Source organism: Gadus chalcogrammus, chromosome 10, assembly GCF_026213295.1.
Source record: "Gadus chalcogrammus isolate NIFS_2021 chromosome 10, NIFS_Gcha_1.0, whole genome shotgun sequence".
Taxonomy (NCBI): Eukaryota; Metazoa; Chordata; class Actinopteri; order Gadiformes; family Gadidae; genus Gadus; species Gadus chalcogrammus.
The window spans coordinates 13,683,318-13,696,912 of NC_079421.1; the positions used below are offsets into that span (position 1 = coordinate 13,683,318).

The 13,595-nt window shown below is 50.3% G+C and overlaps 1 protein-coding gene across 1 annotated transcript in view; it reads right to left on the bottom strand.

Moving 5' to 3' along the window:
• wu:fb13g09 (ATP-binding cassette sub-family C member 5) overlaps window positions 1-13,595 on the bottom strand; it is a 35,426-nt gene that overhangs the window by 16,259 nt on the left and 5,572 nt on the right. The window contains exons 4-18 of the mRNA XM_056600204.1: window positions 11,993-12,140; window positions 10,920-11,153; window positions 9,641-9,814; window positions 8,825-8,972; window positions 7,349-7,497; window positions 6,940-7,047; window positions 5,519-5,929; window positions 5,183-5,254; window positions 4,890-5,014; window positions 4,390-4,462; window positions 3,381-3,584; window positions 2,147-2,272; window positions 1,705-1,819; window positions 1,238-1,422; window positions 545-691 (exon numbers count right to left, since the gene is read on the bottom strand). Coding sequence (XP_056456179.1) covers window positions 545-691; window positions 1,238-1,422; window positions 1,705-1,819; window positions 2,147-2,272; window positions 3,381-3,584; window positions 4,390-4,462; window positions 4,890-5,014; window positions 5,183-5,254; window positions 5,519-5,929; window positions 6,940-7,047; window positions 7,349-7,497; window positions 8,825-8,972; window positions 9,641-9,814; window positions 10,920-11,153; window positions 11,993-12,140 — 2,419 coding nt within the window. The remainder of the gene's footprint in view (window positions 1-544; window positions 692-1,237; window positions 1,423-1,704; window positions 1,820-2,146; window positions 2,273-3,380; window positions 3,585-4,389; window positions 4,463-4,889; window positions 5,015-5,182; window positions 5,255-5,518; window positions 5,930-6,939; window positions 7,048-7,348; window positions 7,498-8,824; window positions 8,973-9,640; window positions 9,815-10,919; window positions 11,154-11,992; window positions 12,141-13,595) is intronic.

The following is a 13,595-nucleotide window of genomic DNA, read 5'->3' on the forward strand; positions in this document are numbered from 1 at the left end:
CACCAACCCCAAAGGGTTGGCGACACACACTGCTGAGCCCCAAGACACACACACACACACACACACACACACACAAACACACCGCATGCTAATGAAATCAAACACACATGGATGCGTACAAAATGACAAAAAATAACAAACAGGCCCTCACACACACCCCTGCAACGTGTTAAATTATAGCATTAGCCCCAGAAATAGATTATGCTCCGAGGCAAATTGAATCATAGTGCTGGAGCCATGAGAGCACGGACTGCGTGAGAGGTAGACCTAAAAGTACCTCAGCTTATAGACAAACAAAAAACAACCTGCTAGATTCCTTTACGGTCAACCGACGGCCATTGGGAGAATTAAGACACTAATACCTCACTAAAGCCCGACTCAGAACCATAACAGGTTCCTGACTGCGTCGAAGCGTCTGCGTGGTAATGCGTTGGTGTTGACGTGGAACCATAACTGAGCCTTTACAGGGAAGAGGGGCGTGGCACATCAGGGCCCCTGCCTCAAGTTAGTGAGCGAGTGTGTGTGAGGGGGGGGGCGCCCTTACCTTGACGAACACCAGTCCCCTGACGGTCTTGAGGAGCAGGGCGGCGGCCATGGACAGGACGTACACCGTGGAGTAGTAGCTGATGTCAGGGTTCAGCCTCATGCTGTTGTTCTCCGACGTTCCGTTCACAGAGATTAACGACGTGTTCTGGATGGAGGGTGGGGGGCAGATGGAGCAACACATTACCATGACCGCAGGGACAGGAGAGGTGTGGGGTTGGCGGGGGGGGATGGGGGGGGGGTGGCTGCGGCTGGAGAAAAAACAACACATCGCTTCACAAATAGAATCCGTGTTTTCTAATAAATCCAAATCTGGGAGTTTTCTTTTGAAGTCGCTTGAGTCGGGGGGGGGGGGGGGGGGGGGGGGTAAGCTAGGCTCTCTGATTACTCAGACAGCAGTATAGGCCTTGGATTGCCGCACAGCTGTTTTTTTTCCCCCCCTCCCTCCTCCCTCCCTCGCCGCTGTTTGTTGTATAATTAAGTTTGCAGCGGCACTGTAAAACTATTTCACTTTTAAATTATGCACACTCAGATTAACGCTCGCTTGTCTGCTCAGAGTCGCTCAGGCATGCCAGCTTCTTATCCCCCCCCCCCGCCCCCCGCCCCCCCCTGCCTTATGGAGCCCAATTACAGAGCAGCCAGATGAGGATTCTGCACGGCGAGCCCAAAGGAGAATCTCCCCTGTAAGGCTCACCCCGGCGCCCTGTCGGATCCAGTAGCTCAGCCACCAGTTGTTGAAGGCGATGCTGCCCGTGGTGGACAGGAAGAGGAACGCGTTGAGCAGGAACACAACGGGGCCGCCGGCCGCTTTGATGTAGGCCCCGTACACCGACCAGGCCACTGCTCCGGAACCCTTCTCCTCCGCCTTCATCAGTTGCTCTGGACGGAGCGAGGATCAAAAGAGTGGAAGGGGAAAGAGAGCGAGAGAGGGAGGGAGGAGGCGAGAGGGAGAGAGCGAGAGCGAGAGAGGGAGAGTACGTCAGAATGAACGGAAGAAAGGAATGCCGTCAGGAGAGAGAGAGAGAGACAAAGGACAAAGAGCGAACGCAGAGTCCAACAAGAAACAAACGGGAAAACAAGAAAGTGGGTTCCCTGCTGTGCGTGTGTGTGTGTGCGCGCGTGTTTGTGCGCGTGTGCGTTGCGGTGCGCTGCTACCCTCACCTCCCTCCTTCCTCTGGGGCTGCGGTACGGCGGCCTTGACAGGAGGCACATCCGTCTCAGCCTTTTCCTCTGTGGCCTCCTGCTGTTTGTTTTTCAGGTTCTTTTTCACCACAATCTGAAGGGTAAACAACATGGGTGGGGGTGGGGGGGGGGGGGGGGTTCAGCACCCTGAACCTGACAAATCAACGCAAGGGTGTCAACGGCACCCGACGGGAGTCCGTTAAACAGAGCCATCTGCGACAGGGCCCTCAGGTGCGACACGCCGGCAGATCAATGAACGCATAAATAAGGAAGGCACCCTGTACGCACTAAGCACCCCCACCACCGGGCTCTTGGCTGCTGCATTATTCAGCTCTCCCTAATATGTTTTTGTGAAGGTGGGTAAAGGAGCGAATGTTTGGCCCAGGGCCAGGGGTGGTGCCCCCCCCCCCTGCAGACTCACCTCCTGTTGCATGCTGGTGAAGAGCGAGGCGTAGTCCCTCTCCCGGGCCATGAGCTGGGGGTGCGCGCCGTGCTCCGAGACCTGCCCGTCTTTCATCAGAACCACGTCGTCACACTCGGGTAGGTACTGCGGAGACAGGGTCGGGACGGGGGGGCCCAGCTGGATTAATGCTGTTTACAGAGGATGAGTGTTAACTACAGATTACGTTCTGTAAGCCCCCCGCGACACTGCGGGCACAGCAGTTAGGAGAATAAACACAAAAACACACGTCTTTGTTTTGTTGGGTGAAACACGAGCAAAATGACCGTCGGGTGTGTAATCTCTTTGAGGGAAGAAAAGGTCAGTGTGCTCAATGATGTAATTGTTTGTTTGTTAAAATGATCCCCCATTAGCTGAAGGCGTTGTAGCCAGCTGGTCAGATTGGGGTCCGCATGCAACGCATTTAGGATGAAGACCGTGTAAGAACGTGTGAGACTAAGTGAATTCGATATTACATGCAATGAAAGTGAGACTGCACCCACAAAATATATATACAGCGTTTTGTAATGTATTGGAGGTCTTAATAATGCGCCCCTCCCTGATTGCCTCTGCTATAGGGACATCGCCTTTATGCTACATGCATTAAAAATACAAACTCAACTAAGAATGTAATTAAAAAGGGTTAGGGTTAATAAAAGGGTTTCTGCCTCCATTGATGTCCTGGCTCGCCACCTCAGGGCATTCAATAAGAAAAACATTGCCCGAAGCCAAACTTACTGGGCGACCCCTGCTGTAAAGGATAGGTCAGAAAATACAAACACAAGTTACACACAAATCAGCTTCTGCAAAAAAGACTAAAGACTCACCTGCTCAGAGTTCAGCTAAACTCGGCATAGTCACCCCGTCCCAGCCCTCCTACTAGTTGTACGTCCTGGCACTTAATGTACGCACTTATTCTATGTCGCACTTAGTTATAGTACTTAGTTGTGTAGCATCTCATCCTAGCTATCTTTGTTGTATACGGAGAATTGGTTAACCTAGCAATTGTTAGTGCTTTGTATATTATATTGTTATAATATTTATATGCTCTCTTTTCGTGGTTAAATGAATAAAATAAAAATAGATCAACATATATGTATGGTTCCACCTTCTTATGACAGTTGTACTTATTGTGAGTCTCTTTGGATAAAAGCGTCTGCTAAACACCCTCAATCTAAATGTAAACAAACCCAAGATAATTTCAGGGTCTGCGTACCTGCAACTGGTGCGTGACAAACAGCACTGTCCGGGGCCCCGCCCGGCCCTTGATGGCGTGCCTGAAGAGGTGGGCCCCCACGCGGGGGTCCACGGCGCTCAGGGGGTCGTCCAGCAGCAGGATGGGCCTCTCGCTGTACAGGGCCCGCGCCAGGCTGACCCTCTGTCTCTGGCCCCCGCTCAGGTTAGCCCCCCGCTCACCAATCTGGAGGGGAGGGGGGGGGCTTAATACTTTCTCTTTGTGTACATTGCATTTCTGGTACTTAGCCTCTATATAATTTACAATTGATATTTTAAACTTTATAATTTATATTTTATATTGTTTATACTGTCAGTTTTTTTGCCCCGTTTGTTTTTGTTTGTTCTGTTTGTCTTGTTCTGTCCTGTCCTTACTTTAGCATTTACCTTGTTTTATTTTTGTTTGTATTAGTACTTTGTATTTTTATTGTATTGTATTTTTCGTCCCGTGTTTTTCCGCTGCTGCTGGGCTGTTGCAATAAAACAAATTTCTCCTACAGGGGATTAATAAAGTTGTATCTGATCTAATATTACATTCTTAGACTTTAACCAGTCTTGAGAGAAGAAGATAAGATAGAGAAACCATGAATCCTTATGAAGGATCCGGCTTTTGTTGTGACTGTGTTCAATCAGAAGTTATTTCTACAAAGCTTTTATAAAGCCCAAGAGAAAACTCTTGCCTGTCACAATCACAAGCATCGCCAATGATCTCCGGCTGCTCTATTCTACCCATTTAGCAGACGTTTTTCATCAAAAACATTTACAGGGAATTTCACTTAAAGTATTCATTCCAAGAAATACCACAAAGGAGTAGGCAGGGCTGAGGCATGTTGCTCAAATGAGAATTTCGACATTGGTAATAAAGCCCAGAACCATATCCACTGACCGCTCAACCACGTCACCATCCCTGCAGTGATGGGGAAGTGTGGGAGTACACAAAGGAGCAGCATGCAGAGCACTTTTGACTGCTGGTGGTGTGGTGTCGGCCCTACCTCCGTCATGTCTCCATAAGGCAGGTCGGCTAGGTCAGGGAGGAGGCAGCAGGCCTCCAGGACGGCGCTGTACCTGAAGGAGGAGGACACCACCGTGTCAGTGAGGCCATGAAAACACTGAAACCACTTTGTTACTGACAAACACTGAGGGGGGTCCTATCCCCACACACACACACATAATGATAATAACTGTAATTTATATATCGTCTGTCAGAGTACCCAAGGTCGATAAACATTGAGAATGGGGGGATAGGGTGGGGGCAGGGAGGGTTAAGGAGGGTAGGTCAAACAGTAGAGGCACACACACACACACACACACACACACACACACACACACACACACACACACACACACACACACACACACACACACACACACACACACACACACACACACACACACACACACACACACACACACACACACACACACGAGAGGCAACAGGTGCCTTGCAAATACAATGGATTATTATTATCATTTCAAGGGAAGCGTCTCTCACTTGTCTTGGTCGTACTGCTGCCCGAACAGGATGTTCTCCTTGAGCGAGTTGTTCAGGATCCAGGCCTGCTGAGACACGTAGGCAAAAGCGCCGCTGGCTGCAACGCTGCCCTCCAGCAAGGTCATCTGGAGCACAGCCACCCGGGGCGGGGAGGAAACACACAACTCGTTACCCGAGAAGGACCAGGACGAAGTTGGAAGCCGAACTTGGATTTTGTTAAGGCTGCAGGTCTGACATTAAACTACATGAAAGAAGATCTACGGAGAACGGTTTGGACGTTGGCGGACACTCACCTGGCCCAGCAGAGCCGAGAGCAGGGAGCTCTTCCCACTCCCAACACCTCCACAGATCCCCACCAGGGAGCCCTGGGGGCGGAGCCAAGAGGAGGGGGGGGGGGGGGTTACGACCAACACTGATATCAGCAAAAAACACCTGAGTGACTGAGTGAGTGTCTGTATGAGCGACCATTAACAGCCGCTAGCAACTGTTATCAACCGTTAGCAACCGCTAGCGACCGTTAACAGCCGCTAGTAGCAACTGTTATCAACCGCTAGCGAACCGTTAGCATGTGTATGTGCAGCAGCTAGTGGCTAACAGCTAGCCGCCGCCGCCACCCTCTCTCCACGTACGCGCTTGACGCGCAGGTCGATGCAGTGCAGCGTCTTGTGCAGCGGCGGGCGCATGCTCCCCGCGGAGGAGACGGTGCTCTGGGGGCTCTCCTGCTCCATGTTGGTGAGCAGGCTCTGGTCCACCGCCGGCTCCGCCCGCCCCTTGCCCCCCCCCACCTCCTCCTCCTTGGTGAGGTACAGGCTGAGCTTCTCCCGCCGCAGCGCCCGCCTCATGCCCCCCCTGGGGAAGGCCTTCCTCCTGGGCGTCGGGGGGGGAGGAGGCGGGGCCGGCGCCTGGTGGTGGGGGGCGGGGCCGGCGGCCGGGGGGCGGGCCTTCTCCCAGGCCAGGGTGACGTTGCGGAACTCCACGGCGTTTGCCGGCTCCTCCATCTTGGACACGATGACCTCTCGGTCGTCCATCAGGAAGAGCCTCTGTGGGAGGGAGGGGGGGGGGGAACGCAATGGTTACCATAGGGATGGGGGGGGGGACACATGATGGAAAGGGCCGTGGTCTTTTTCCCCCGTTTCATATAGGCAAGGCAACTTTATTTATATGGCACTTTTCGTACACGAGGCAGGCTCAAAGTAGCCTGGTTCTACCAGACTCTCGTACTTCACTTCATTTCATTTCATTTGTACAGAGAGTCTGGACCTAATCAATTGACAAACGTTAACTCACTTGAAGGCGGGTGTCTGTTGAAGTTTAAAATGATTGGATCTGCCCAGTGCCACTCTGGATCTGCCATAACCAATCGCTAACGTTTGGTTGTGACGTATGTCATGCGCCGGGAATCACGCGCAGGTTGTACACAAACCAAACACCTTGCGCGTCTGCACGAAAATGTCCGTCAACGACAGCTGCAGGTTTTGTTCGTCTAAATTTAATTTATCAGGGAAAAATTGCACATTGTTAATCAACTACCGACCTACAACAACAACTCAAACTGGCGTACGACTTTATCGTCATTGTTCTCAGACACGCCCTCTGTTCGCTGATTGGTGGCCGCTGTGGCGGCACCAGAAAACCAAATTACATACAGCAGGTCCAGACCTAGTACTGAAGGGAAATTCAAATTGAGAGGAAGTACTTAGGCGGGCGGAGCCAGGCTAGGCTCAAAGTGCTTCAGATTGAGAAAGCTGATTGTTGTTTTTTGTTGTTGTTCATTGAGACTGTAGTCGTTTATGATCATTTGTTCATATGATTGTTTCGCATAATGAACATGTGCCTCCATACGGCCTGAATGATACACCAGTGTGGTGCCTGGGAGGGGAGGGGAGGGAAGGGGAATCTATTTAGGGAATCCATTTAGCGTAGCCTCAAAGTCACCCCGAGTCTCCTGAGCTGGGATGCTTCAGGGCTTTTTCACCTCCGTCTCTGTAACATCAGTCCACTGCAGAGCGAGGGGTTAAAAGCATGTCCCTATCTTCACCCCCCCCCATACCTGGAATCTTTTGACCGCTACGGATCCCTCTGACAGAGACCTCACGGCCAGAGGGGTAACCTTGAGGGCAAAGGTCATGGAGTTGAAGACAGCCACCACGGTGAAGGCCTGTGAGAGAGAGAGGGAGAGAGCGAGAGATTAGCTTTGGTTGGATAAGAAAAGCAAACCAAACCTTTGACAAATGCAAACACATAGATAAGAACTTGGTGTTTCAGTCATAAAGAGGCATCGCCTCTACGTTTGTGTGCGCTTTTTACTGTCAGGTGTCGTCTATTTACAAAGGATCACGTTTCAGTAGCCATCTGTGTGCTACAAGTTTATATTTCTCAGCATTACACTGTTTACGGTGTCCTGTATCAGTGGAGAACAAACACAGCCTGTGGCCTTTTACAATGTGGTAGAATCCTACCTGAGAGGCAGTGAGGTCATAGCCCAAGGCCATGTGCAAGGTGAACGTGCACACACTGGCGATCACCACGACGACCGGAGCCACACCGACCGTGAGGCTCTGGACAACACCGGCCCTTTCTAGAATCTTCTTCTCCTCCGTACGCACCTCTTTAGAGAGAGGGAGAGAGGGAAAGAGACAGACAGATGTAGTAATGTTAAATCCTATATAAATATTTACCGTACCGTAGGCCAAACCATGAACAACAGAGAATTAGTGGTGGGTTTCAAGGGTATGGGCGGTTTAGGAATTAAGAGGAATAATCGATACAGGTCTGCACAAGCCTGTTGAAGAGAGTGCCCGGGCTCGCATCGGGACTGGCCACACACACACACACACACACACACACACACACACACACACACACACACACACACACACACACACACACACACACACACACACACACACACACACACACACACACACACACACACACACACACACACACACACACAGAAATAGAAGGCGGTGGGGGGGGGGGGGGGAACAGAAGGGGCCGTACCCATACATGGTATGAAAGAGACCGACTGCTTGCCTCTCTGTCTCTCTCTCTCTCTAGGCTTGTCTCTCTGTGTAAGTATTCCACAAGGCACCTACAACCTCGTTCTCCTTCAGGGGCAACCGTTCCCAGCGCCATCGCACCAGAGGGGCCTTTCTGTTATATTCAGCAGAGGTGGAAAATGTGTGTGAAATGTGAAACGAGTGAAGCTAAAAAAAAAAAAAAGGTTTATAACTCCCAGGTGGACCCGACGCCACCGAGCGAACATCGGGCATTGTCGTTGTCGGCGTAACGACCGCGATACAACACGAACACAAGAGCTGTTATTGCGAGTCGGTCCTCTCGAGCAACGCGGTAATTGGGCGACAAGAGGAGAGAAATAATTACAGAGCGAGGCGAGAAATACAATAAAAACTCAGTTGGGACTAAAACGAAGATTTAACTGGTGATCACAGAAATCACAGGGCACCGAGGTGTGAGCCACACTCCCTCCCACCTGGATAATGTGGCACACGTCGAAGGAAAGAAGTGAGCGGCAGATTCAGCGCTAAGCTGGACGGGGGCTGTGCAGACCTGCTCTAAACTCACAGCCACCCGAATTAACCTCCAAGATGAAGAAGGAATCGTCTCTGATTGCGGGGACCGACCGGTCAGGGGCAGATTGCTTGCTACTCTGGGAGGGGGGGGGGGGGGGGAAATAAATTGGCAATTTATTTTATAATTTGCCGTGTTTAAATTAAGTGGCTCTTCACTAAGGAGACGGCCATTAGAAGTGGTGCAGAAATAAAGCCGATGGGAGATGGCATGCGTGCGTGCGGGTGACTAATGCTGGGCTCGGGTGAAGTTGGCTGACCAAAAAAAAAAAAAAAAAACACAAAACAGGAAGTGTGGTTGGTTTGGAAACCCTGCTGAGTCACGGTGACTGCGGCGCTTACTGTGTATGTTCTGGGCGAAGACATCCTCCCAGCAGTACATCTTGATGAACTTTATGCAGCCGAGGATCTCGTTCATGAGCCTCACACGCCGGTCCGTCACGGTCACGCACTTCCTGCGAAAGTACGCCGTCAGACGCGATGCCAGCATCTGCTCGTCGGGGAAGAGGGGAAGGGGTTGCCGCCATGGTTGAGTGGAAATGATGATAGAGAGAATTAGGCACCTCGAGGAGGGGAACTGAAACCAGAAGCATACATCAGTGGATCTTAGAGAGCGACTCGAGGTTCGACAGCGGTACAGATGGTGTTGCTGATAACCCTGCAGGCGGTCCGAGTGTTATTGTTGGCAGGGGTGACCTGCACTGTCCTGCACAGGAATGGGAGTCCCTGGGAATAAATAGCTCTTGCACGGGAATACGTTGGCCTGGAACCAACACTGAGGCCCGAACCAGATTGACATTGACCAATGACTTCTGTCGTCGGGAAAGTCGGCAAAAACAATTACAAATTTGCCACATCCCATCCTCTATCTGTTGGCAGACATGAAGGGGAATTACATTTTGGAGAGGGCAAAAAGTAAAAAAAAACATAATAATAAAAGAAAAAAGGTTTTCACTTTTATAACTTTTGCAATGGGCAGGACAACTTCAGCGGGGTGACGACAAAGCAGGCAAAATATTGCATCAGGAAAAACCTTGCCCGGGACTTTTGGAGCGTTTCTGGTTTCGGGGAATGACAGCCGGCTTCAGAGCCGCCTGGAAGTGAGAGAGATAGCGCGGTGCTTTTGATCAGAGCCCTACATGGCGTCCTTAGCCTCACCATGGTCGGGTAGAAGAAGATGAAGATGGCCGAGCCCACCAGAGCGGTGGGTCCCAGGAAGTAGGTGGTGTAGGCCAGGCCCAGGACCCCCACCAGCGGCCCCCCGGCCAGCAGGCAGCCCATCAACACCGCCTCGTACAGCCGCTGCCCGTCGCTGGAGCAGATGTTGATCAGCTGGACGGGGAACACAGGAACACTCAGAACATCTCAGACGTCTCCCAGAACCTCTCCCAATATTCACACGTTGGGTGAAGGAGATGGCGAAGCCGAAGCTAACGTCGAGCGGTTCTAAAGGTAATACGAGACCAGGAGGCTGACTCGGCTAAGAATGGAAGCTTAATGTTGACTCTACGGACAGGACGGGGACAGGGAATCAAATCAAACTTTATTTATATAGCGCCTTTCGTGCAAAAATGCAATAAAAGGTACTTTAGAATACCATGAAAATAATACCAACAATTATAAATTAAATGGATGAAGAAAATGCTGAGCTAATAGGTGTGTTTTAAAGGTTATTTTAAAGGTTCTCCCAGATTGGGATGACCTCAGCTCCTCCGGCAGGCTGTTCCAGAGGCGAGGACCACGGACAATAAATGCCGCCTCCCCATAGGTCTCTGTCCTCACTCGGGGAACAAGTATAAGGCCAGAGGACCTGAGTGATCTAGATGGAGCATCAGAGCCATCACTGACCAAGTATCCGGGCGCTAAACCCAGGCCCACCTGGGGGGCACCAAAAATTAAGGTTTATAAAAAACCCAAAAAATAAAAATAAATTACATTATTGAATTACAAAAATATATAAATTAGTTATGAAGAGGCCCACCGTTGTTTTATCTTAATTGTATAACCTATCCCTCTATTTCGCCAATTTAGATGTTTTACCTATTATATAAAAAGAGACCCCCCCGCTCGCGCCGCTCGTGTAGGGCACCGAAACGGCCAGCACCGGCCCTGCTAAACCATTGGGGAAGATGGATTGAAAAGAAAGAGAGGGAAACATCAAGCAGCATACGACTGCAGCAGGTCAGATCCTTAAACAAGCGGGGGTCTCGCTAAACGGCATATCGCTACTACGCGGAAAAACAAACCATGAATGTGGATGTTTGTGTGGGCGTGTCTGAAGTGCTTTTTTAATGCCTATAGCAGTACTTTATTTATAGTTTCTATTTATTTATTTATGCATACTACCTCAATGATCTTTTTGAGGTAGCATTTCATTTCGATGTATGTGTTACAACGACAAATGAGGATGGATCTAATCTGTTGTAACCAGCTCTACCTCCCCGGGGCTGATGTCCTTGGTGTTGCGCAGGCGGAGGATCTTGTGGAAGGCGAAGGTGAGTGCGGCCCCCCGGAGACGGGCGGCCGTGCGGTAGTTGACGGCCCACATGAGGGCCAGCGACCAGGAGCGCAGCAGCTCCGTGAGGACCACGCCCGCCACCAGGGACAGGCCGTAGGGCAGCCAGCCCTCCACGCTCTGGGAGTACTCCAGCAGGGCCCGCACCAGGAGGGCCTGGGAGGAGCCAGGGCCACGGGTTGGAGAGCCAGGGGGGCGACAGAGGGGAGGTTAGTGGGGGGGAGGAGGAGGAGGGAAGGAGGAGAAATGAAAACAAAGAAGAGTGGAACATAGGGAACTGACTAATTAAAGAAAATTAGAAAATGGATGTCGAAACAAAGTAAAAAACATTAAATATATGAACAAATAAAAGGTCTGTTAAAATGTTGACTCACTGAAAAGAAAAAAAGCTTTGATGTCCATAGAGATACACTAGGTCTATGAACGGACTTATATGCAGACAGCACCGTACCAACGCCAACAAATCTTGGAATGCGAGTCCAATACATCACGGTGCAACGTCCAAATCCACTTAATGGTATTAGCGGTCGTTGGATGCATGTAGTGTACAATGAGCCATCCCCAGAACAAACAGGCATGCCTACGAACAATGCTCTCCATTCAAACATCTGAGCAAAAGGAAACTCTAAACAAAAGAGCAAAAAAAAGAAAAGGGTGAGCATTTTGTTGCAATATTAATTACTTCTTTCTTTCGTTCTATTAGGAAGATTAGAACACAAAGCCAGAATCCTGGCAGAAAAAAACCCCTTCCGGCCTATTTGTGACCAAAGCGTGACTGGGCACAAACCAGCTAATCTGTGTTCCTGCTGTGGGCTTCCCTGTCTAGGCTTTGTTATTATATCTTCGCTACATTTTCGTTTCAATTTCCAGACCGGCGTGAGACAGGCTGAAGAGATTCTGTTAAAAATACCGTCGGACTCGGGATTCGAACCGGCGACTGAACGGCCCCCGATCGGCAGACCGCACGAGAGGAGAAGAGAGAGAGGGGTACTCACAGGCCCCACGAAGCCAGCCACCATGGTGAGCAGCAGGGCGAAGATGGCCACCAGCATGCGGGTCTGGCAGAACCTCCAGAGAACCCGGGTCAGGGAGGGCCCGTCTTTACCGCCTCTCTTCAGCTCCTCGTTCCACATGGACTCCAGTCTGGGGACGGAGACGAGAAGCATTGTAATGTACACGACAACAAGGGTTTTCAAGCTACTACAGCGTTTTGGGCGGCAGTAGCTCAGGAGGTAGAGCGGGTTGGCTGCTAAACACAAGGTGGATAGTCAGATCGCCGGCTCAAACTAGAGTGTCGAGGTGTCCCTGAGCAAGGCACCTCACCCTTACTGATCCCGACGAGATGGCCGTCGCCTTGCATGGTTGACTCCGCCGTTGGTGTGTGAATGTGTCCAAGAATGGGTGAATGTCAGGCAATATTGTAAAGCGCTTTGGATAAAAGCGCTAAATGCAGTACATTTACACTAATTATGGATGATTCAAACTTTCGACATGATGAGGAGATGAGTGTTTTGTGAAAATACGAATATCCATATATTTTTTACCGAAGCTGTTCTTGAGGTGAATAAAAGCTGATACACACACACACACACACACACACACACACACACACACACACACACACACACACACACACACACACACACACACACACACACACACACACACACACACACACACACACACACACACACACACACACACACACACGAAAGAATAGGAGGAAGCTCTGAAAACTCGGGCCTGCATTGCAAACAACAGCAGTCCAAAGGGGAAGGGAAAACAAACACCAAACAGTGGGGAAGGAAACAATCTCAGCAGCACGCCACCGCACCACCGCTAAATAATAAAGGCTAGCCGCGGGGCTGAGCGAGGCAGATACACGATACCGGCGGACCCCGCACGCCGACGCCACATCCTTCACCGGCCCCACCGCGAGACAAGGTCACGCTGGCCCGTGGTCATGTGCCGGCTTTTCGTCGGGTTGGAATGACACCATCCGTAACGAGGCTGTTGGAATTACCGCCATAAATGCTAAAAGATCTGGCTAATGCTGCTAATGCCGCGGTGGCGCCGCATAATGTCCCATAAAGGGGCCGACGTATCTTGTCGGCCGAATGCATGGCTGCTAATGACTCTATAAAGGCAGTGTGGAGCACAGCTGCTGAGACTCGTTTAGGCCCTAATGGTTTTATTAAAATGGTATCAGGGACTGAGCGACCGGCCGACCCACTCCCAGTGCACAGCGCTGCTCGTTATTCCTGAGTGAAATAGTGCTAGGAAGTGGGATCTGAAGTCAGTCTCTTTTAATCGTACATATATACACGTATGGATGGATGGATGGATATTTTTTAACTGTGAGCAATCCATAAAACATTCATTGAATACAATAGAAAAACATACTACAACAAACAACAATAATAAAACTACTATAATGAAATTGGAAAGCCTTACAAACATCTACCCGGTGTAGCTCAAAAACCCAAGTAAAGTCTGGTTGAAATACAAAGAAAGTCAAGAACTTTCTTATAAAACTTGTTTTTTTAACAGTTTTCCTGTCTGGCAACTTTCCTTAAGCTCTGAACAACACCAGTCCAA